Consider the following 26,260-nt stretch of genomic DNA (forward strand, 5'->3'; position numbering starts at 1 on the left):
ACACACTCCCAACTAAAAATGATCATCATTCATTAATACAGCGCTTACCAAACTGTACAATAATATATAAAAAAATTTGTAAATATTCTTAAATCTTCATGTGATATAATGACAATATACATTTGTTGCATGATTACCAGCAATGACTGGTATAAAATACATGTGAAAGCTTTATAAAAGCCATGATATATGAGAAATACCTTCAAGCAATGTAGATGGCAGCACTCCTCCAGATAGAATAATTAATTTGTTTGAATTCAAAATTCAGAGCATGAGCTGCTCACCAGACAATAAATGAGAAACTGAATTCATAGGCTTGTAAAATGTTTGTCTGGGCTCGTCAAATTTAACTTTGTATTATAGTAGCGCAATCAGTCCTGAGACAGAAATGTACCATGATCATTGTAAAAAATCATCTACTTCATATTTTTCAATTAATCAACAGAGTTTTACATTATTGAGACATTAGGGGGCAGGAGAGACACAAATGTATTTAGAATAATATTTTTTTTACCAGCCAATGAACTCACAGTAGTATAATCAAATCAAATAATTAGAAGCACCTACTGCAGGGATTAAAGCAAAAAGAAATCTTTTTTTTTCAGGCCAAGTCATATTCTTATTTTAACCTCCACTATATATAGCATTTTAAGTGAACTAAATCATTTTGAACATCTTTTCTATTGCCAGTTTGCTTTTACGTAATGCTGTTTTCAATTAATTAAATTAAACTGATTGCAAGGGTTGACTGACTTTGTCATACAAATAAACAAATCTACATACTGTAACTTTTCAGTGCACATTTTTATTTACATTTTGACAACTGAACAAGCTTATGACTTGAATAAACAATAAACAAATCTACATACTGTAACTTTTCAGTGCACGTTTGTATTAACTGAAGTTGAACAAGCGTATGACTTGAACAACTAACTAAACAACTAACTAAACAAGGGAAACCGCTTTCTGAATACATAATGCGATTTTACAAAAAAAAAAAAAAAGCAGGTGTAGTGGCTCTGACTCCAGGAGTGGAGGAGGCATAATGCAGGATATGTGTTTTCTGACATGCGTTTTCAGTATAGTTCAAATTCAGTATTGTATATACCGTAGATCAAATTACGTATTGTGTATAGTTCAAATTATGTGTAGTTCAAATTATGTAATGTGTATAGTTCAAATTATGTATTAGTGTATAGTTCAAATTATGTATTGTCTATAGTTCAAATTATGTATTGTGTATAGTTCAAATTATGTATAGTTCAAATTATGTATTGTCTATAGTTGAAATTATGTATGGTGTATAGTTGAAATTATGTATTGTCTATAGTTGAAATTATGTATTGTGTATAGTTGAAATTATGTATCGTGTATAGTTGAAATTATGTATTGTGTATAGGGCAAATACAGTAAAACAATAGCATTTTAAAACTGTCCCGTAACATTTAGGACAATAGGAGCACTCGTGTTTTCTGACATGCGTTTCTACTACTGGATCTACTGCCTGTTCATGGTCTATGTATGCTGAAGGTCGGTCAGACCAAGTTTAAAAGAATAAAAGTGATTAAATCTATTACTTTTGTCCTGTAACATTTATATGTTTAAAGAGAATGTAGCGTATATCAGCCTATGATTTATGGTAAAGTCGATTCCCGCGGGGGTGCGTCATCTCCGTCAAAACATCTCCCGACTGAACTTTTTTGTTTTAACCTCCACTGTATATTTATATTTAATAGCGTTAGCTAAAAGAAAAAGAAAGACAACCCGTATCAGGGTCTGACAGCACAATTACATTTTCATATAACAGGCTGACTGACTCCGGTAGAGCCGTTGCGCCGCCGCTAACCCTTCAATAAGCTTTGTGATCCGGGCATAAATGTGTCCATAAATCCATTTATTTAGATCGAACACTGTCTGAATGTATCTTGCGATTATTATACATTTCCAACGACGAACTATTAGCGCAATCCGGTCTTTCAAGTCGCTGCGTGCGTTCTGCCATTATTGCTCGCCAATGACTCTGCTTGGTGCGGCCGCAGTAGAACATTTGTTCCCCTTTTTCATGATATTTGACGCCTCTGATTGGCTCAATTTAGTTTCAATCTGTATGCATCTACAAATCATATTATACCAGGTAGCCAATTGAAAAAAAATCCGTCACGACTCCGAATCAAATTGACGGAAATCAGTCTCAAGACGGAGTGCTTTAATGCCTGCTACTGGAAACTACCCGATCTACAACTTCTACTAACTTTGAGATTAAAATTCATTCAAATGTAGGAAAGTAAACAATACTCAACCCACTGTTTAAAAACATTTCTCATCTGAAAAGGTAAAATGGCTCATATTATTATTATAGCAATAGAGTGGCGAAGTCTGATTCTATCTTGTAGGCTGTGAAGTTGGCATTCTCCCCATTTGGGGTGCAGTTCTAAATCACAATGGAAAAGCCGTAAAGAAGTGCTATAGATGACATTGAATGTAATGTGTACATGGTTGAGTCTACATACTGTAGTCCTCATTTCAATTCGGATCTTATTGCATGTAATTTGAACGTGGTTGAGTGTCTACATGGTCCTAGCAGCTTTAAGTGTGCAGTATTCACCTAATTTTTTTTTTAACTCAAAACCACAAACGACCTGTGTCAAACCAATTTACTAAATTCCATGAAATGGTATTCCTCGTTGAATAAAAAAGATTTCCCCACACAGAGAAAAATTATTACAAAAATGACTACTACATAATTATATAGATAAATTCATCTTTTGATCATTTGATTCATCATAAAGATTATGCTATTTTATTTAGATATATATTAGAACATAGAACATTCCAGCTCAAATATAATTCAGCAAATTTTTTTTTTTATTTAAAAAAAGATTCTTTACAGATGGTAAGTAAGGTGTGCGACTTCATATATATATATATATATATATATATATCAGATATATCAGATATATCAGATATATCAGCTGATATATCGATACCAAAATATTTTACTCTCAAATAGCGGAATCGTCCCTAAAAATCCAGTATCGGTCAGGCTCTAATACGAACCGAAAGCTAACACGATTGAAGTGGAGTACTGCATGGAACTACATCTCTTTCATTCCGTTTGAACTAGTCGATTCTTCCAGCACCTTAACAAAAGATCAGAGCCTGATGAGCAGTCGTGGTCATTCTTTATCCGTCTTCCCCTCTAAAGGCCACAAGGGTTTGCTTGGCAAGCCCTCTGGGTGTCAGTGCCATCACTTCCACAAACGATAAAACCCAAGGGCGATGGCCAGGCAGGCGAAAACGGATGCTAGGGGAGAGGGAAAGAAAAGAGAGGGAGGCATAAAGAAAAGACTGACTTCCATGGGTCTGATGTTTCAGGATAGACTACCTGCCTTCCATGAGTCTGACGTGTCAGGATAGACTACCTGCCTTCCATGGGTCTGATGTTTCAGGATAGACTACCTGCCTTCCATGAGTCTGACGTGTCAGGATAGACTACCTGCCTTCCATGAGTCTGACGTGTCAGGATAGACTACCTGCCTTCCATGAGTCTGACGTGTCAGGATAGAATAACTGCCTTCCATGAGTCTGACGTGTCAGGATAGACTACCTGCCTTCCATGAGTCTGACGTGTCAGGATAGACTACCTGCCTTCCATGAGTCTGACGTGTCAGGATAGACTACCTGCCTTCCATGAGTCTGACGTGTCAGGATAGAATAACTGCCTTCCATGAGTCTGACGTGTCAGGATAGACTACCTGCCTTCCATGAGTCTGATGCGTCAGGATAGACTATCTGCCTTCCATGAGTCTGATGTGTCAGGATAGACTATCTGCCTTCCATGAGTCTCCTGTGTCAGGAGAGTACTGTACCTGCGAGGTAGTGAACGGTCTGACATGGTAGGAGAGTACTGTACCTGCGAGGTAGTGAACGGTCTGCCATGTCAGGAGAGTACTGTACCTGCGAGGTAGTGAACGGTCTGCCATGTCAGGAGAGTACTGTACCTGCGAGGTAGTGAACGGTCTGACATGGTAGGAGAGTACTGTACCTGCGAGGTAGTGAACGGTCTGACATGTCAGGAGAGTACTGTACCTGCGAGGTAGTGAACGGTCTGACATGGTAGGAGAGTACTGTACCTGCGAGGTAGTGAACGGTCTGACATGTCAGGAGAGTACTGTACCTGCGAGGTAGTGAACGGTCTGACATGGTAGGAGAGTACTGTACCTGCGAGGTAGTGAACGGTCTGACATGTCAGGAGAGTACTGTACCTGCGAGGTAGCGAATGGTCTCCAGCTTGAGGGACTCCAGAATCGTCTTCAGGGAGGCCACCTGCAGGTCAATCTTCTTATTGGTCTCCATGGAGTCGTGCTCATTGTCTGCTTTCTGAAAGACCATTTTGTCACCGATAGTGAGCAAAATTGTTTTTATACTTTTCAGTAAAAGTAATGAATTGGTATTGGCAGTGATAAAGTGTCCAAAAAGAATAAAGTGTATACTTAAGGGACAATCAACAAGAAGGTGAACGTCAAACGGTCTTATGGCACGGTGCGGAGGCGAAGAACCATTTAACACACACTTACAAATTGATTATTGCTCTTATACCAGGGGTGGAACGGTACGCATTCGAACCGTACATCGGTACGACCTCCACGGTTCGGGGCATGTGTCTATTGTTCGGTTCAGGGGGTGCTTCATTTGGCACAGAGGCGGGAGAGGTGAAGTGCCGGCTGCAGCAGAAAGCATGTCTTGTTCTGCTGTGTGGGAGCACTACGGTTTTAGTATTACATATGATGACGACGGTAAGAAAGTAGTTGATAAAACTGTGACTGTGTGCAGGCATTGTGCAGCACGTGTTGCTTATGCTAGCGGCAACACTTCCAATATGTTGTCACCGATATCACCCTAGTGTGTCCATCGACAGCGCAAGGAAGAGAGAGTCGGGTAAGAAAGAACAACAACAACTCCTCCCTGCAGCATTTAAACAGTCACTCAGGTCAGACAGGGGAAAAGCCATAACGAAGGCACTGTTTTTTTTTTTATAGCTTGTTACGTGTGGGGGTTTGTCTGTACCCTGATCAGGTGTTCCCAGTGTGTGATGTGTTATGGTCTTGTAGTCCTTATCGTTTTTCTCCCAGGTGTATCCATTTGTAATCAACCCAGGTGTGTCTTGTCTCGTCATCCCCTCGTGTATAACTGTCCTGGTCTTCCCTGTGTGAGCTGCTGATCCTGTCTGTACAGTTCTGTGTTTTGTTTGTCATTATTTTATGTTACTTTCTGATTACACAAAAACCATGGTAACTATTAATTAAATATCTTTTGTTGGTTACTTTGGCTACCATCTCCTTATTATGTTACATTGACAAGACAACGAGCCTTCCTTCAGTCAATGGCAACGTAATATAGCTAAAGATATGCAGCCTTAACACATTCCCTGCCACGCTTCTATCCATCAATGTATGATCACTGCCACCAGTCTAAGCCTATGGAGATGTTTACCTTCTTTGCAGGGCTATAACTTTTTAAATTGTATTGCTAAATTGACATTACTATGGCCCAATCAACATCGATTATCTATCGTTCAGGATGTAAGAACGTTATACTTTTTCATTCAAACATTCATACGAAAATACAGTCTAGAATATAAATATGTTTTTATCGTTTTCTGCAGTAATTCCTAGAACGCTAGTTATAGGCCTAAACGCATAATATAGTTTATGGATTGCAGTTTATTCGTGATACAGGCTATATTAAAAAATCCAACTGAATACGATCCTAAACGTTATGACTCATCATGCGCGGATGAACGGGGGGGGGGGGGGTAGTTTATAAGTCCGTGATCGTCAGTAAATGCTTTATGTAGTATGGGTTGATTTATTGATCAGTTGGTTTGTAAACAAAGAAATGTACAATCGCCTTAAATGACGTCAGCGTCCTCTTACCGTTGGCAGATGAGACTGGAGCAAAAAGATCCCACTTATTTGACGCGATCGACTCGATCCATTTCCGGTTTGTATAATAATAATAATAAACGCCCAAATCATCTCGATTATTGAGTTATGGCAGCGATCCATATACACGATGTGTGTCTACAGGCCCGCAACAATATGTGAGTGCCGGACGCATTTCCCCGGTGCACCGAGATCACAAGAGATCCATTTCCGGTTGCAACTCGCCGATCATCCACCAGGCGGCAGTATTGAAGCGTTGCAGAGTTGTGCAGGCTCCCACTGCATCAGACCAGGCTCCGTGAGGGAATTATGAATAACATGGCGAAAAAATGAAATATGATCTCAATAGCGCCGTACGCCGTGGAATGGCAGAATTCGCATGAAATTGAAACACGTCGTAAGCCGTTTCCGGCGGTGGATGTGTTAAGCAGTCGTGGAGGATGCAGGATTTCAGCATGTGATTAAAGTACTCGAGCAGAGGTTTAATATCCCCTCTCGGCGAAGAGACACAACGCGGAATTGTCAAAGAATTGTCCAACACAGCTTCCGTAGCTCTTACTACAGATGGATGGACCTCCAGGGCTACTGAAAGTTACTTAAATGTGACTGCCCACTACATTTCTCCGGAGTGGGAGATGAAAAGCTCTGTTTTACAGACCCGCCCCCTTTATGAGAGCCATACAAGTTAGCATCTCTCTGAAGCACTGACACAAGCAGTGACAGAATGGAAACTGGAGAGGGGCTGGTTGAGCATATGCATACTTTATGTTGATGGCCTTTGTCTATAATGTGGCCACAACAATAGAAAGGTTTAATTATTTTGTTAATACAAATGTAGCCTATATTTTTCAGTCAGTTCGGTCTTTGTGTGCCAAACATTATTTAAAGGTGACATGCATTGCTATTCCTTGCACTATTTGGGCAACTTTACACACTTCCTGTGAGTCTATTGAACACATCTGTAAAAAAAAGAAAATCAAAAAAATGCATTGTTTTATATTTCTAATCAAGTACTCAAAACCAAAAATGTTCTCCCTTTGGATTTCAGGCTGTGTTGGCCTGGCTCCGCCCATAAGCACTTTGAGTGACAGTCATCCACACAGTCTGCGACTGGCACAGAGAGAGATAGAGATAGGGGAGGGGGATACTAATTAATTTCGCTGCAGGGGGCATAATCCCACGGGACAATGCATTGGTAACTTGTTTCAAATGACAATATATACCTCTGTGATTATTATTGTACGGATCGGAATACGGGCGTGCGCGTGGGAGCATGTGCTATGATATTACAGTGATATGCTAGTGCTCCCGACTGCGAGAGAGAGATAGAGAGGGACACACAGAGGCACGGAGCATGCGAGGCGCCCAAGTGGCGAACCATGTAATGAGCTGCGTCGCAACACGGCTGACCAGGGTTCGATTCCCGGACCCGGCGTTCTTTGCCGAATGTCTTCCCCTGCTCTGTCTCCCATTCCTCCTCTCTCTCTCTCTACCGGACTGCCCGGTAGTAAAAACCCAATAAATTTTTTTTATAAATAAATTATCTACAAAAACATAACTTGTCCGAAAGGACAAGTAACATAAAAAAAAACCTGTGTAAATGCTCCGTGTGTGTGTGTGAGAGAAGACGTGCGGTCCGGTCCCTCTCTGACTCTCTCTCTCCCTCTCCCTCTCTCTCGCTCGCTTGTTCTCTGCCTCTGTCAAACCCTGTTTGAGGAAGTGTCGGGTTACACTATGCCTCTCTCTCCCTCCCTCTCTCTATCTCTCTCTCCCTCTCTCTCTCTCGCTTGTTCTCTGCCTCTCTGTCAAAACCTGTTTGAGGAAGTGTCGGGTTACACTATGCGCTACAACCACAGAGCCAATCAGATCACAATCAGCTCCATCAGCTCCTTGCTACGTCACCTTGCGAGTCAAATCAGAATGACTTGGAGGCGGAAATTGTCTCAACTGAATTAGAGCAATCCGCCAATATGGTAATTAGAGACACAGACCCATTGATACTAACCCCATATTGCTATAAAACAATGCTAAACACTGGAAAAAGCCATTTATAATGCACATGACCTATTATTTAAGGCAAACTGCTGTAAACCTTTTTTTTTACCAAATAAACGAGAAGCATGTTTAAATCAGCAATGCCTCCCCTCTTGCTGTACCAAAATATCCCCTAGCTCTAACCGGTCACTGTCAAAATGATGTGCCTGATGTCAAACTGCCTCATTCTTTCAGTTTTTGCATGATACGAACCGAACCGTGGATTTTGTGAACCCTTCCCCCCCCTAGCTTATACCATGCTTGTTTGCCAAATACAGTATAGTACAGTATAGTATAGCATCAGTAGAATAGTATAGTATCAGTAGTATAGCATGGTAGTAGGACAGATGGTTACCTTACTGTGGAAGTCAGTGCTGGCCTCCATCAGCTTCTTCTCCTGTTCGGTAAACTGAAGGGGAAACACACAGAGAACACAGTAGAGTTGATGGTAGCTCTACTCTAGTGGCACAAATAATGATTAAAGGGTAAGTTCAGGATAGTAGAGTCCTTTCCCAGCACAATTCATGCTGTTCTTCATACTGGATACCCAGCTCCTCCTTAGTTAGCCACAACACTAATGTAAGGTTAACACATTGAGTGCCAGCGACGAGATTTATCGTTAGTTCATGCCAACCGTTGAGTGCCAGCCGACGAGAGATCTCGTTTTTAATCGTTATTTTTTTATTATCGATTTGAATTCATATTTCATCAATCTAGTCTCACGTTAGTGCTGCAAACTCTCATTTCCGAGCCCCAAAACAGCGTGGAATACATATTTCCAGTATCCAGCGTTGGATCAATAAACGCGATCGATATTTGGAATGGCGATCAGGAATTGGAAGAATCTTTTTGGAGAACATGAATGAATGAATGAATGAAAACTTTATTTAACAGATTGCAGAATGGGTACAATACAGTACGGCTCAATACATACAATTGTTAAGGGGATGCAGACCTGAGAAAGACGTTTGTCTTGTTTCCATCAGGGTCCCCCATTTTCAATTCATATAGACATTTATGACATACATAACATACATGACATTTATGGCATAGGGACATATAGGTATTTAGTACTGATACATTTGTGACATAGGCGGTATTCAAATATACAGTACTGTTACCCCTAGATCCTGACAGAGTATATACATATGATGGGGAGGGGACTGTACATTAGGAGGGGGTGGGTGGGTGGGAGGGGAATATACATACGGCGGGGAGGGAATATATACATGCGGTGGGGAGGAGACTGTCTATTAGGAGGTGGTGGGGGTTTTGGGCATTTACGGTGGCCAGTTTCGAATTGCAGCCTCCCGTAGGTGCTCTTTAAGGGCGGTTTTGAATGTGGGCAGGGATTCACATTCCTTTACAGCTTTGGGTAGGGCGTTCCACATTGTTGTGGCATAATTGCGAAACGTGTTTAGTCCCTTGTTTGAGCCGAATCTGGGTTTAACATGATTTGTTGAGCTTCCTCTGGTGTAGTGGTTGTGGTATTCACTGACCTTTGGGAAGTATTTTGACATGTACATGGGCACCCCGGTCGTATAGTGTATCTTGTAGACCAGGCCCATTGCAAGTTGCTGTACTCTTGTCGTCTACTCTAAGCCATCCTAGGTTGGCAAAGTGGGCAGGGGTGAGGTGGGTTCTGGGGTTCAGGTCAAGTAGTAGTCTGACCAGTTTGTTTTGTGATGTTTGTAATTTTGTTTTAAGCGCCTTTGAGGTGCTTTGGTACCATGAGGTGCACGCATAGTCATAGTACCCTTGAATGAGTGCTCCTGCCAGAGTCCTCAGGGTATTCTTGTTTACCAGAGAGGAGATCCGGTACAAGAATCTAGTTCGTTGGTTGACTTTTTTTATTACATTGGATGCCATTTTGTCACAGGAAAGATTTGCCTCTAGGATGGAACCCAGGTAGGTAATTTCGTCTTTCCTTGTGACAATATTGTCACCCACTGTAACTGAGAAGCCGTCGGTCTTGCTGAGTTTGTTATTTGAACCGAAGAGAATGGACTCTGTTTTGCCCATGTGTAATGATAGTTTGTTATCAGCGAGCCATATGCAGATTTTGCCTAGTTCCGTGCTGAGGGTTTTTTCAACCTGCAATTTGTTCTTGTCAGAGACCAGCAGGGCTGAGTCGTCCGCAAACAGGAACAAGTTGCAGTCACAGGCTGACGACATGTCATTTGCATAAATTAGGAAGAGTAGCGGTCCTAGTATGCTTCCTTGTGGAACACCACAGCTCACTGTGAGGGGGGGGGATAGAGTACCGTTTACCTCTACCATCTGTTCTCTCCCCTCCAGGTAGGATTGCATCCAGCTCACTGATAGGCTATCAAAACCAATTGCTTTTAGCTTGTCCATTAGAATGGAGTGATTGACAGTGTCGAAGGCCTTTTGTAGGTCCAGCATGACCATGCCGCAGTATTTGCCAGCGTCCACCTCTTGTTTGATGTGGTCGTTCAAATAGAGGAGGCATGTGTCAGTGGAGTGGGACGTTCTGAAGCCAGATTGGAATTCGTAGATTAGGTTTTTTTCCGCCAGGTACTTTTCGACCTGTTCGTAGACTATTTTCTCCATGACTTTCGAGATGGAGGTAAGAATAGAAACAGGGCGGTAGTTGCCTGGGTCTAATTTGCTGCCCTTTTTGTGTAGAGGGGTCACTCTCGCAATTTTGAAGTCCTTGGGGACGTGCCCCTGTTTTATAGAGAGGTTTATTATGTGTGTGATGACTGGGGTGATGGCGGCTGCTGCGTCTCTGAGGAATTTGGAGGGGATGTTGTCATGGCCAGTGGCCTTGTTAGGTTGGAGGGCGCTCAATTTTTTGAGTACCTCATCGGTTGTTACCATTTCAAGTTTGAAGTCGTCTTTGTGGACCCCTAGGTTTTTGTAGTATGCTACTATGTGTTCTACCCCATAATGCCCTGAGTGGGAGGGTAGTTTGTTTACCAGTGTTGTGGCTATGTTTGTGAAGAAGATGTTTAAGTAATTGGCTACATCCAGCTTGTCTGTGATGAGCGTGTTGTCCGTCTTTATGTTTATGTTTGAGAATCTGGTTTTAAGTTTTTTACTGCAGCCTAGTTGATTATTGAGTAATTTCCAAAGTTCGCGGGGTTTGTTTTTGTTTTCCTCAGTTTTGTCGTTGATGAAATTTCTTTTTGCGGTTCTGATCATGGTGTTTACGTCATTTCTTAGTCTGTTTCTTTGGATTTTTAGTTCAACCACGTGGGCTTGGAGTTCACTGTTTGAGCTTTTGGAAAGCTTTGTCTGACTTTTATGAAGTTCAGAGCATTTTTTGTCTCTGGTTTTCATAGCGGCCAGTATTTCAGTGTGCATCCATGCCTCAGCGCGATTTTTAACCCTGGTGGTTCTTATCGGTGCCATGTTGTTGAGTATTGCTGTGAATTTGGTTTTGAATCCAAGCCATGTTTCTTCAACCTGTGTACCACTGAGCTCATCTGAGAACATCTGATTTGAGGTAAGGAATCTATTTTACCAGTTTTAGGATAATCAGAGTTTTTTTCACAGATATCAGCGTGTGCCATATGTGTGCGCGTGTGCTGATCAGGAAATAAGATATTCGATTTTTCAGCCCGCTTATATAGCATGCATACGTACACATATACTATCAATAATCTAGCGTTTATTTGAAAACGATTCATAAATAGGCCGAAAAATTACAACGTTTTTTGTGTATTCCAGAATATTCCAGTAAAGGGCGTTTATCACAGAATCTTTATATTTTCCTGAAACTTGGGTGAGTGGTGGCATTCAAGGGGGGTAAGGCGCACCGCATGGCTGGTAATCAAAGTGTTAATGGGGCCACTGTAAAAAGCACATAACCATACTTGAAGGTGCATCCAAATTATTACTTTACATAAAAGTTAGTTGTGTGGCAAACTAGCAGGAAGTGTGGGTACATGACGGAACTAATAATTTACAAGAAATATATTGATTGACGATAGAATTGGAGAGCATGTGCACATTGCACACACACACACACACACACTATACTTGTGAGGGCATTGTATTGAATTACAGTACATTTCCTATTCCTTAACCATACTCGCTATATGCCTGACCCTAACCCTAACCAGTAACTCTTAATTCTAACGCTAACCCTTAGGCCTGGAAGAGCAGTTAAGTTTCCTTCTGGTGCCCAAGTTAACCGACTGTACTGTTCAGACGGGCCACGGTGCAGCATGGAGCTCCAGTTCTTCAGCAATAGGTTTCAGCATCTGGTCTATTTTCTCTATGAGCCAATGGGGTGAACAGCCAGGCTCCTGCTCCTCTGGTGTGAACAGCCAGGCTCCTGCTCCTCTGGTGTGAACAGCCAGGCTCCTGCTCCTCTGGTGTGAACAGCCAGGCTCCTGCTCCTCTGGTGTGAACAGCCAGGCTCCTGATATTCTGGTGTGAACAGCCAGGCTCCTGCTCCTGGTGTGAACAGCCAGGCTCCTGCTCCTCTGGTGTGAACAGCCAGGCTCCTGATATTCTGGTGTGAACAGCCAGGCTCCTGCTCCTCTGGTGTGAACAGCCAGGCTCCTGCTCCTCTGGTGTGAACAGCCAGGCTCCTGCTCTTCTGGTGTGAACAGCCAGGCTCCTGCTCCTCTGGTGTGAACAGCCAGGCTCCTGATATTCTGGTGTGAACAGCCAGGCTCCTGCTCCTCTGGTGTGAACAGCCAGGCTACTGTTCACTCCAGACACTTCCCATCGCTTCAGCATCCAGTGTGTCTCTGCCGTTATCCTCCTTCACCCAACGATCAGCGTTTGTTGGGGTGAGGACCGGCCAAAATGTCCTCACATTAAAGAGTAACTAAACACATGGTCATTTTGCTTCCCTAATGGTTGATATGTTCAGCCCCACGGCAGTGAACTGCTCAGATTAGGGGCATGGTCACAAAAGGGGCCATTGCAGGATATACCTGCTGTCGGCCACTGACAGCATATGTCTACTTTATTATTATTATTATTATTATTATTATTATTATTATTATTATTATTATTATTATTATTATTATTATTATTATTATTATTATTATTATTATTATTATTATGTGAACAGGCTCCTCACCATGTCAGACACCCTGCTGCTCTCCAGGTTAATGTCTAGCTTGGCCTCTGCTCGGATCTTCCGGCTCTCCTCCTGGAGAACCAAACACACACAGTCAGATGCTTTGTCCCGGTTAAGTTCAGTACAACAGAAGAGAACAGAAAAAAGCAGAGCAGAACAGAACAGAGTAGAACAGAACAGAGTAGAACAGAAGAGAACAGAAGAAAGCAGAACAGAACAGAGCAGAGCAGAGCAGAACAAAACAGAACAGAGTAGAGCAGAACAGAACAGAGCAGAACAAAACAGAACAGAGTAGAGCAGAACAGAACAAAACAGAACAGAACAGAACAGAGTAGAGCAGAACAGAACAGAGTAGAGCAGAACAGAACAGAACCGAGCAGAACAGAGCAGAACAAAACAGAACAGAGCCGAACAGAGAAGAACAGAGTAGAACAAAACAGAACAGAACCAAGCAGAACAGAACAGAACAGAACAGAACAGAACAGAGTAGAGCAGATCAGAGCAGATCAGAGCAGAACAGAACAGAGCAGAGCAGAACAGAGAAGAACAGAACAGGACAGAACAGAGCAGAGCAGAGCAGAGCAGAACAGAGCAGAACAGAGCAGAACAGAGTAGAACAGAACAGGACAGAACAGAGCAGAGCAGAGCAGAGCAGAACAGAGCAGAACAGAGCAGAGCAGAGCAGAGCAGAACAGAGCAGAACAGAGCAGAACAGAGCAGAGCAGAGCAGAACAGAGCAGAGCAGAGCAGAACAGAGCAGAACAGGACAGAACAGAGCAGAGCAGAACAGAGCAGAGCAGAGCAGAACAGAGTAGAACAGAGCAGAACAGAGTAGAACAGAGCAGAGCAGAGCAGAACAGGACAGAACAGAGCAGAGCAGAGCAGAGCAGAGCAGAACAGAGCAGAACAGAGCAGAGCAGAACAGAGTAGAACAGAGCAGAGCAGAGCAGAACAGAGTAGAACAGAGCAGAGCAGAGCAGAACAGGACAGAACAGAGCAGAGCAGAGCAGAGCAGAACAGAGCAGAACAGAGCAGAGCAGAACAGAGTAGAACAGAACAGAGCAGAGCAGAACAGAGTAGAACAGAGCAGAGCAGAGCAGAGCAGAACAGAGTAGAACTAAACAGAACTCACTATCAACCTCTGTCGCAACTGATCCAGTTCTCTCTTCATTTTCTACAGAACCAGAAACATAATAGTGTTGTTATTATTATTGTGGACAGAATCAAATTGATTAATGATGTATAACAAAGTATCTGATGAGTAGAATAGATAAATAAAATATTAAAAGAATAAAAAGATTACTAGAATGTTAAAGTTAACAATCAAATTAATGAATGATGTATTCAAATGTAAATAAGGAGTAGAAAAGACAGACAGACCAACTGACGGATAAGACAGTAGGGGTGGGAAAAAAATTGCCAATATTATATCAACACAGTGATGCCAAGTATCAATATTTAGACAATCCCATTTATGGCAATAACAATTATTGGAATGAGGTGAACAGACACTATCAAAACATTATCTTATTAGATAAAACAGATAATTTATATATATTTTTATTGCAGATGTTAACAAAGTTTTCCATTGGGGATATAATTTGCAGTGGAAAAGGTAGGTAGATTGATAGATTGTTTGCTAGGATGAGAAAGTGTGGAAGAATTGATGTACAGTACCACGTTCTCGGAGCGCAGGTTAGCGAACTCACTCTTCTCCAGAATCACCATGTCTTTCCTGATGGAGTCCAGGTGAGCCATGATCTGCTGCAGAGCGATCTCCTGGTAGGAGCCCAAAACAACCACTATCAGAAACACTTCATTCACCAAGAAAACTTGTCTCTGTGACAACATTCAACAACTGACATTTTGCCTGTATGACAGAAGGGTAATTTCAGTCCATGCCTTGGTTTGCATAAAACGTTGAAAAAAAATGGCTCATGTCGGAAAATCAGATTGCGAGAATTCTTTTTCTCCATATTATTAGTTTGAATGTTTAAGAACATATTTACTCTAACAGGGGTCTCAAACTCGTGGCCCAATTGCGGCCCGCTGGATGATTTTTTTGTTGTCATGTCATCACAAACACTGGCATTTAAAGGGCACCAGAATGCAGGAAATGAAGTCTTTGTAACACAAAATCTCCTGGTGGGGGACCCCCCGCTTAAAAAGTGGCCTGACTGGGGCTATATTTTGCACTATATTTCCTGGCCTGAATGATTTCCCCAGTCCGGCCCTGGTTAAAAGCCTCCAATGCTTATTAGTGTGTGTGCATTTGAACGTTTGCATGTTTCAATCATACATTTCCATAAAAATAAATACTTGAAACCCTTTTTGTGTGGAATATTTGATGCGGCCCAGCCTCACCCAGACTCTACCTCCAGCGGCCCCCAGGTAAATTGAGTTTGAGAGCCCTGCTCTAAAGCCTCTTTTTCATTGCATAGTACCTACTCGACCCTACTCGCTTTAGGTACCTGGTACTTCGTTCCTTTCCCACTGCAGGTAGTACTCAGTTTGTCTCCGTGTGGGGAGGCGGGGCCGCTGGCGTACAGTAAAGGGGCATAAATAGTAACAACTTTTGTTTTTATCCGAGTTTGGGGGCAGAGTCACATTTACATTAGAATCACATGAGTGGTTTTGTTGGCTAATAGAGTTTCTGTTGACAGACACCCATAAAAAGCACATGGCTTTTGTGTTGAAATTGCTACTACAATATGCACCGGGCTATTCAATGGACTCAACTATCAGTTGAAGATATGGCTGTGAATAAGGGACATCCCATAGCAGGATACGGTGCACGACCAACCCGCGCATATGATATAATAATAATAACAATAATAGTAATAGGTTACATGTTTTATATTGAATTAAAATAACAAATTCCAATGCTTGTTGAACATTATACCTTTGTCATTTTATTATAAAACCAGGGACAAGCGTCTCTCTATTCTCCGCTACGCGCAACCAGCGTGTGTCTGTCTTACGGCCCAATCTGCGAAGCGCACTGGACTATTGAGAAACTATATCCATTTTCCATAAATATATGATAGATACCGGTAGATACAGCGAGAAAATTACCAATCTAGATATTTCATGCGCACTGCCACTCAGCCTGTGGGCGACGGAGAGATACGCTTTAAATTTTCAAGGAGGGGAGATTCAGATTCAGTTACAAAAGAGTCTTTATCCCAAACGGTTCCAAATATAATATAGTGACACTCGGCTTTAGATGGTAACGCTAAAACTACCAATACCTGCCTGCCAAGGTGTTAAAATTGTTTAATGCAGACACATTTTAGATTTTTCTCAGTTTTCAGATTAAAATAAGCTTATCTTATTCAAATGTTTTCAGAATACATCTTACATTTTGTACTTTCATAATCAGTACACATTATTAAAGAATTACATGGCGACATGGGCCACAAATAGCTGGACACAGTCACATTTTAGTTTTCATCTCTATTTTAGATAAGATAAGATAAGATATTCCTTTATTGATCCCCTTGGGGGAATTCAGGCATTATAGCAGCATGGTGGCGAGGGGAGGTACAGGTACAGATGAGGGTCTGTATGCCCTATCAGTTACAGTATATTATGCATTACAATAAATATAGTATGTATACGAGTATGTAAGTATACAGTATACACAGGTGCAGTATACATAAGGTATGTACAGTATGGCGTGATATAGTCATACGTTATATGTTGTAGTCCGTTTAGGTGTGAGTCAGACACACTCAGTGATCAGACATTCCTAGTAGTTCTCGAGTTCTGCTGCCGTTAGATTAGGGTTAAAGTGAGGGTTAGGTTTACAAGTTTCTGGGGGGTGAAAATGATGACAACATCTGGCAATTGCTGATTGGTCAAACTCATCGACCGCGGTAGGCGGAAAAAAAGATGCATGACAGACACACATGGTACAAATGACAGGATTTAAGGTACACCACATAGGAACAACATGACAACAATAGTACACATTATGTGAAGGGAGAGGAGAGGAGGTGAGAGTTGACAGGGGAAAGAACATGGAAGGAAGGACAAGGCATACAGCACAAGTGTGTTCAAAATTACAATTTCTAACATTATTTTGTATGCTTTTAATGTATTTTAAATATACAAGAGGTACTTTTCCTCTATATTTAAAATATATTAATATCACACCAATAATATTAGAAACTGATATTTGAGTATGTTGAAGTTATATTTTTAGTATTTCTAAATTAAGTACAGAAAATAAAATATACTTAACATCTTAAGCCCTAGCCACTGAGCTCATTCAGCACCTTCTTGAGATCAAGTGTACTACAAATCTAAGCAAAAAGGGGTTTCTGTAGATACAGTACTGAATTTTGCCATCCGGACACATGCAATTTGAGACATGAATATAGAATATAGAATATCAGGCCTATAAATTACCATCAATTTTATTATTTATTTCTCCATGTGGTAAATACACAGGTCACAACATGTTTACAGGCAGGAAAGTTTTGGAGTTGTATTTGGAGTGTATTTCGTGACTGTTAGGAACTAGGCTACACTGGCACATCTACTTCAAGTCAATGGCGCTAAGCTAGGCTAACGGTGTAGCTGTTCCCTAAGCCTAATGCATGCACAGAGAAGAAAAGGGTATGTGTCAGAATCAGAAAGAGTGTGAGCTCCAGGCCCATCGCTCTGCCCAGCGGGCCCACACTTAAGCACTCTCCCTGGGCCTCGCTCTATGGAGAGCATGCCCTGGCCTCCAGCGTGCCGGGGTACTGGCCCTCCGTATTCAAAATCAGACTGCCCGGCGGGTCCACACTGCTTGTTTAACTCCAGGGTAGATGGCAAATAAGCTAATTTCCCAAAACGTTGGCGTGTTCCTTTAAACTACAACTTAGCGGTGTGCTAAAAAAGCTAAGTACAGTAAAGTGTACTGATTACCACTTAAGTACAGCTTACAACTAGGGATGCCCCGATCACGTTTTTTGCCACCGATACCGATCACCGATCGTCGTGAGCCATATCGGCCGATACCGATCCGATACCAATCGTTTTTGATTAACACTTTAATCGCCAAAAACGCTGGGCAGCGTCTTTCCCCGCCATGCTCATTCTGCCGAAGACGCTGGGCAGCGTCTTTGATATCAATATTTCAAAAATCTGTGATCGAAATCATATTTCTCCCCCGGAGACATGATATGTACTGTTGAGCCCCTCTCAACTCTCCAACGGTTCAAGAGCGCCATCTGGTGGCGGATCGGCGGATCGCCCAAACAGGAAGTGATTAGGGATGCACGATAATTATCGGGCCGATATCAGCAATTATGACGTCATCCCGATAAACTCGATAACGTTATTGATAGCTCCGATAACATAATACATTTTTTGGTTAAAAGAAATCCGGTGTGGGTGGATTTGGATGAAGGGCGCTTGTTTTTATTATAGCCTCCTCCCGTTTTGCCAGTACTGTGGTAAAACTGATAGCGTGTGGTTTAGGAACAGGGAGTTTTTCACAAATCCAGCGCTCCCTTTCTTGGCTGTGACGTAGTCACGTTACATTCGGAGACAGACAGTCGACCTGCCAATTACGTCCCACGGCTTGCACCCACCTCTTCTTCTTACCACCAATCAGAAGCTCTCGTTCGTTTATTTACCTCCGGATTGTCAGCCATTACTCTACTCGGAGCTAACGTTATCTCCCCGCCAGCCACATTGACAAGTACCAGCGCTTATACATTACTGGCAAATGTCTTGTTGCACTTGTGGCAATGAGCGTTGTCAGCATCAACTTTAGTAAAATAGACCCAGACTTTTGAACATTTCGTTCTGTCCGCCATTATGAGAGCAGAGCTGTCTGTAGCCTACTCGGCAGCGCAGCACCAGTGTCTGTGTGTGTGTGAGTGAGTGAGTGTGTGTGTGTGTGTGTGGGAGGGGAAGAGAGGAGAGAGCAGAGCAGGCAGAGAGCACAGAGCTCCCAGCGCAGACAACTGTCAACAAGATTAGTTTGCAACGTTTAAATTCCTCAAAAAAAAACTCCATAATTTCTCGAGTACCGATAGCAGTACCGATGACGTCGGAGCTTATAAATACTAAAACAAAAACAAAAAAATTTGATAAAAAAAAATATATATATATATATATATATATATATATATATATATATATACAGTTAAAAAACGTATTATAATACAATAAATATCGGTTATCGGTATCGGCTTGAGGAGCATAAAGTTATCGGTATCGGTGTCAAAAAATCAATATCGTGCATCCCTAGAAGTGGTAAAGATGGTATGGATGAAGTGGTGCTCACCCATATTTCGTCCGGGCACTCGCTATCGTTAGCGGGACTCCATCTTGACACACTGGACATCGATCGGTTGCAAATAACTCGATAAACAACATGATTTGGACGTATATACTATTATACAACCTGGAAATGGATCGGATATTTCTACATCCCATAATAGGAATATTTCAGTTCCACGCTCATCGTCCAACGGCGCGAGGAAGATACGGTAAGATCCAGCGTTATTTTTCAACGTGTTCGATACTAACTACTCTAATGATCATATCACCCACACTCAGGGAACAAAATAACCACCCGCCAAGTGCCAATGGCCTGTAGATTTAAGGTTTGGCTAGTAAAAATGATAGGTCTGGGGAGCTCCAGTAGCTCACCGCGTACCTCGAGCGCTATTTCGGCGCCGGGGACAACCGTGCTCGTCACGGATCTGGGGTTTAGCGAGTTCGAATCCCGGACTGCAGCCGTGCCTTTCCCAGAGTGTCTTCCCCCCCATCTGTACCCATTCAGCCTGTTTCTGTCGGTCAATCTTGACCAGAGTAAATGCGATAAACGCAAAAAAGAGCCAGCGGAATGGTTAAAGTTAAAAAAAAAAAAAAAAAAAAAAAAAAAAAATGATAGGTCTGCCCGCCATCTGGCGTGTAGTTCATATCGATACTCTAATTTTGAAAATCCTGTGCGGGTCTCATTGCCGCCCCAAGCGCAGCTCCAGTCATAATATCTGGGCTCCGGCAGCTAGCAACGTTCAGGTTCATATGATACTCTTATTTTGAAAAACCCTCTAGCAACTCCGCGAGTCATATGATATCCGCCCACTCCGTGTTTCACTTTCTTGAAAACAGAGCAGCAGCGTCAACACAGCAGCGTTAACACAGCAGTGCGCCTACAGACGCGAAATAAGTCTGATGTTTTTTTTCTTATCACAACGAGTCCAATGCAGCTACATGCTTTGCACTGTCGCCATTCCTTTATGCCCACATCGCCCGAAATGAACGTTTATGTACCAATCACTACAACGTTAACGTAAGCTAACAAGCTAATCCTGATGATCAGACGAGGCAGAGCCACAGTGAACAGCACTGAGGAAAGGGAAATGGGGGGGGGGCACTCTCCCCTTCCCTGTGTGTGTGTGTGTGTGCGTGCGTTTGGAAAGACGACGGAGTCACTTGTCAGGACTCAGGACAGGAGTATATTATAGTAAACTGAGGATTACTGAGGATGGACAGATAATGTTGATATTCAAATATAAAAAAGTTTCGAGAAGAGGGCGGCTACGTGGCGTAGTGGGCAAGGCGCTCGCCACGAATGCGGAGACGCTGGGCTCGCCTGTTCGAGCCCAGCGCTCCACATTGCTTTCAGTTTAGCTGGTCGTTCATACTAATACACATTGGCCGTATTAGGGGGTGGGAAACTGATGGGTGGGGATCGGGCGTTGTGGACAGCGACTCCTACAGGTCGGTTGGTGCGCCTGCGCAGTAGAATCAGGAAGTGTCGGGGGCAGCGTGAGCCTCCCACGCGTTACTCCTCGCCACTGAGAGATCGAGCTGCGCAGGTGAAAAGATGCGACTGCTGTTACCTCAAGTACCGGAGGGGACTTGTGCTATGTATGACTTAGTCCACATTGCAGCCGGCTTGTGGGAGGCAAGAAACAGCGTTCGTGACAGGGGAGGGTTGAATTGGATGATACGAAATTGGGATGGGAGAAAATATAGAAAATGGGAGAAAAAGTGGATCAAAAAAAAAAATCGAGAGGAGTGGAAGTTTGAAGACAGACTACAATATGATGCGGGGGTGGTGAGTTGAAACACAGTGTGTGTGTGTCCCGACCCCACTTCTATGTTTCAATAGATTATTTGCATTTAAAACTATTAACGCTGACTCAATCCTTCAGTCCACTCAAAATTATGCTAATATTCCTTATGTTGTTTACGATATTAATTGAAAATAGCATATGAGAGTATTATATGTAATAATAACACATGGCGATATATTAAAAAGCTATTTATAATTTTTGGCTAGTAGAAATTTTTCCCGGCTGGTACTTTTAAAAATCTACCAGCCAAATGGCTGGTAAGTCAAAAAGTTAAGTTTGTTCCCTGCCCACACTGGATGAATGATATAACGTTGGCCACGGAATTATAAACGACCCCCCGCCCATCCGGTCAACATCAGATCATACTTAGTAACTCCTAGAAGCACGTCCAGTTGAAATTTTTTATCTCGCACAGATTCCTATCAAACTGTATTTCATTGCATTTGGGGCTATAAATCAAGTTCTGGAGAAAGCTGCAGAAAACGATAAAAACATACTTATACTTTAGACCAGTGGTCACCAACCTTTTTAAGCCCAAGATCACTTTTTTTTTTTTGGTGAAGGCAAGATCTACCTATTGAAGCGTTGAAAGAAAAAGACAGCCAAGATTGTACTTTAAACTAAATTACTTTTATTTGCCTGTATTCTAATTACATGCAATGCTTTGGTCCAGCATTAAAACGTCAAAGTAGAACTATTATGTACTTTCTCAGTCAGTGCTAAGTGCAGTCATCTTATGCAGCATCACTTTTCACATCAAAACAAAAGTAGAACTGTAATGTGGACTTGTTTCTCATATTATTAACATTGACAAACATATTTACAATTAGCATTTTATAAAGTAGAACTGTAATGTGTACTTTCTCAGTCAGTGCTAAGTGCAGTCAGTGCTAAGTGCAGCATCAGTTTTCACATCAGAACAAAAGTAGAACTGTAATGTGGACTTTCTCATATTATTAACATTGACAAACATATTTACAATTAGCATTTTATAAAGTAGAACTGTAATGTGTACTTTCTCAGTCAGTGCTAAGTGCAGTCAGTGCTAAGTGCAGTCAGTGCTAAGTGAAGCATCATTTTCAAATCAAAACAAAAGTAGAACTGTGTGTACTTTCTCAGTCAGTGCTAAGTGCAGCATCACTTTTCACATCAAAACAAAAGTAGAACTGTAATGTTTACTTTCTCAGTCAGTGCTAAGTGCAGTCAGTGCTAAGTGCAGTCAGTGCTAAGTGAAGCATCATTTTCAAATCAAAACAAAAGTAGAACTGTGTGTACTTTCTCAGTCAGTGCTAAGTGCAGCATCACTTTTCACATCAAAACAAAAGTAGAACTGTAATGTGGACTCTCAGGGTAAGATAAAAAAAATAAAAATAAAAAAATTATTTTTTTTTTCATGGAAAGATCTACAGGGACAGTCTCAAAGATCGACCAGTCGATCAAGATCGACGGGTTGGTGACCACTGCTTTAGACCGTATTTTAGTATGAATATGTGAATGAAAAAGTATAACGTTGCTACACCCTGAACAATAGATATAGGACGTTGAATGGGCCATAGTAATGTCAATTTAGCAATACAATTAAAAAAGTTATAGCCCTGCAAAGAAGGGGAACTTATCCATGTTAAATAGGGCTGGCGAGGGATGGTAAATTATGAATTTAACCCTGGCGATCAAAGTGTTAAAAAAAATTCAAATTTATTTTATATAATTTTTTCTTTTTTTTATATATAAAATATATATATTATATAATTAGACTTGTACTTGTATTATCTGCGAGACATCGCCACCACGCAACAAGCTCCACTGTCTGTGTGTACTCTAGTAGCCTCCAGCTACGGCCAGGATTCTCCGGAGCTGCAGCTGGACCCTATACTCGAGTAGCCTGCAGCTACGGCCAGGATTCTCCGGAGCTGCAGCTAGGCCCTATTGATCATATTCAACAACATGCCCTCAGCTCGAATACGCATCGAATGAGTGTTATAAAACATTGATATCGGGAGCTATCTGCTATATAACGTTGATACAGCGCCTCTGTGAACTATTTAGTTCAGTGGGACATTTAGTTTTGAACAGTGAGCTGGCGTCAGCTAACATGAGCTAGCTGAGGTATCATACACGTCTCTACTAGACTTGCTGGAGCGTTTGTTGATGTCAGGAGCTATCGGTAGCTGGCCGGCTAGATACCGTTCGGTTAGACAATGCCTCATCATGTATTGGACTGGAAGTGAATGGTTGACTGGGTCATTTTGTAACGGTAGCTAACGTTAGCTAAGGGAGACGCCGTCCTCCCGTCCCACTAGACTAGAACCGTGTTTACATGGGCGCGGGAGGGGCTGGAGGGAGGAGCAGACGCCGCACCACTGTGTGGGAGTGAGTGCAGCTCCCGGTGTCTGAGACAGAACTCAGCGAGATCGGTTTTGACGATCGGCGAAAATAAAGCATCATCACCGATCGCATATTTATACTGATTATCGGCCGATAACGATCGGTGGCCGATCGATCGGGGCATCCCTACTTACAACTAAGTATAGTATAGTTTAAGTTGTACAAGTGTTGTGTTGTGTGCGTATTAGGATTCCCACTATGTAGTTCAGTGGCCTACCTGATGTGCTGTTGTCACCATGTCTTTGTAAACAACGTCCATGTTCGCTGTTGTCAAGGTAACAAGCGCAGCAACTATAATCTCAGCCTGTCGTTTCTCAAAACCTGGAGGGTGGGGGGAGTAAGTATAAAGACACTATTGTAAAAGTGTAAACATAATGTCAAGACAGATCCAGCTGCATCCATCTCTAAAATCTTATTTTTGCTAGAAAGTCAGGACCAATCAGATCCAAAGCAGCAGATTCAGACAGATTATTCTACCTTTCTTTCTTGATGCAGGTGGCTTGATAAAACTTTTAGGATGTTTCAGTATGTATGTCAATATCATATTTCTGATGATGTCTCATGGTACATGTGCAAAATAAAAGTATATTTGTCTGAACGTCAGAAAGTGAAAGGTCAGTGATTTGTCCCAACTCATAAACTTGGGTATCATGGAACTAAGAGATTACTATTTGTAATTATGATGCAGACCTCGTTGTCAGATTGTATTTAACCTCTTAACGTGCACTGGCACGTATACAGTACAGCCACTTGTTACTCAGCTGAAAGAGTTCTACCCTTCCTGCTGCCCTGTTGTACAGAACTTGTAGGTCGCTTTGGATAAAAGCGATAGCTAAATGACTAAATGTATTTGTAATAAAAAGGTACACATTGTACACAAGACTTTTGCCAATACAATATGTACAATGTATCATGGTGATGTATTGATTGATTGATTGATTGATTGATTGAACACTTTATTAACAGATTGCAGAATGGGTACAATACAGTAATAACTCAAACATTTCTGACCGTACACTATAATAATGACACATAGACCAAGTGTTACAGCACACAAGGAAGGAATGAACAAATCACCCAACAACTCCACGACGAGCACCCAATAAAATCACGGATTGTGCCTTTAAATGGAGTTCATCACTAACCGCTGTTCTCGAGTTCTATCACCATAGCGTGGGAGTCAAAGGTGAGTTTCCGGTGTTCCAGAGGCGTCAGCTCCACCTTCCTCATCATGTCATACGTTGCCACATGTCCTCCGACGTGCAAACCTGTCAGACAGACAGACACACAGACAAACAGAAAGACAAACAGACAGACAGACAGACAGTGAATGAATGAATGAAAACTTTATTAACAGATTGCAGAATGGGTACAATACAGTACAGCTCAATACACACAATTGTTAAGGGGATGCAGACCAGAGAAAGACTTGCGTCTTGTTTACATCAGGGTCCCCCATTTTCAATTCATAGTGGCATTTATGACATACACAACAACAACATACATGACATTTATGGCATAGGGACATACATGACATACAGAGACAAACAGATGGACAAACAGACAGACAGAACGAGAGGGAGGGAGGGAGACAGACAGAATCACACACACAAAGGTCAAACTAATACCATTGGAATACCGTTCCAAAGGCAAACCATGTGTGTTGGACACAACTTACCCCTCCAACTTGTCCCTCGGTATGTGTACAGAAGGTGGCATTGACAATGCCGTGTGACAGACCGGAACAGTGCGTTCATTCTGCCCCATATACAAATACTACTACCAATAATAAATTAATATGGCTTTAAACGTTGTTGTTGTTGTTGTTGGCTGCTACCGTTTACATTATTAGCAAACCACACTTTACTCTGTCTTCTTATTGTTGCCTGGAAACACGTGCAAACGTTGTTTTTACCACACAGGACGACTGAAGCGACGCAGCGAGTGGCCCTTTTACAAGATTGAAATACACATTTCTTTCCCCATACTCGATCAGTATAACAAGGCAACAAGCACGCTGTTGTCAAGCCGGCTTAATTAAGGGATTCTACTTCCGGTGTGAAATGGACTAATATTTTCAAAGTAAATATTCCCATTGCAATTTCATTGTCAAAGCAAACAATACAATGACAGAGCAGAGCAATTGGTCAAATAATAATTTAAGTGTATATTATGAAAACAAATATAATTGTATTGTCAATATACACAACGCAATTGAAATGTGTCTTTCCGCATATGCCTCCTAGTTACACATACACACAGTCCCCCACACATGCATTTAATCAGAATGCAGGGTTGCCCGCAGTGCAGCTCCCCAGGAGCAGTTTTGGTGTTCAGTGCTTTGCTCAAGGGCACTTAGGCAGGATGGTGGGCAGTGGGCACCCTAGATGTAATACCAGCCACCCTTCAGTCACCAGCTCACAGCTGGAATACACCCTCCTGTCTGGTCCGGATTGAACCAGCGACCTTTTGGTTACTGGCAATGGCCGGCCTCTTTACCTCTAGGCCAGGGGTGTCAAACTCAATGACCAAGCAGGCTGAAATGAAAAATACAAATTATTTTGCGGCCGGACACATAATAATACTTAAACAAATGTCAATGTGTGCATACCAGCTCAATATGTTGTTGTAAATGCACTTCTGTTCATTCTCTGGTGCCTCAATTAATACAATGTGGGCTGTACCCCTTAAGCCCGATCGGCCGGGCCAATATTTATTCAACTATAATAATAATAATAATA

At 42.0% G+C, this 26,260-nt stretch overlaps 1 protein-coding gene across 1 annotated transcript; it reads right to left on the minus strand.

The window, feature by feature from the left end:
* Positions 1-785: 785 nt before the first annotated feature.
* On the minus strand, positions 786-25,496 carry LOC311228895 (coiled-coil domain-containing protein 90B, mitochondrial-like). Its single transcript, XM_084314858.1, has 9 exons — positions 25,198-25,496; positions 24,665-24,787; positions 23,737-23,840; positions 14,722-14,823; positions 14,177-14,218; positions 13,045-13,116; positions 8,335-8,388; positions 4,266-4,380; positions 786-3,304 (listed from the first exon to the last, which is right to left on the minus strand). Exons 1-9 carry the CDS (start codon positions 25,274-25,276, stop codon positions 3,249-3,251), a joined length of 747 nt encoding a protein of 248 aa, XP_084170984.1. The 5' UTR covers positions 25,277-25,496; the 3' UTR covers positions 786-3,248.
* Positions 25,497-26,260: the final 764 nt, after the last annotated feature.

Source organism: Notolepis coatsorum (genome assembly GCF_963971535.1).
Source record: "Notolepis coatsorum genome assembly, chromosome: 1".
Lineage (NCBI taxonomy): Eukaryota > Metazoa > Chordata > Actinopteri > Aulopiformes > Paralepididae > Notolepis > Notolepis coatsorum.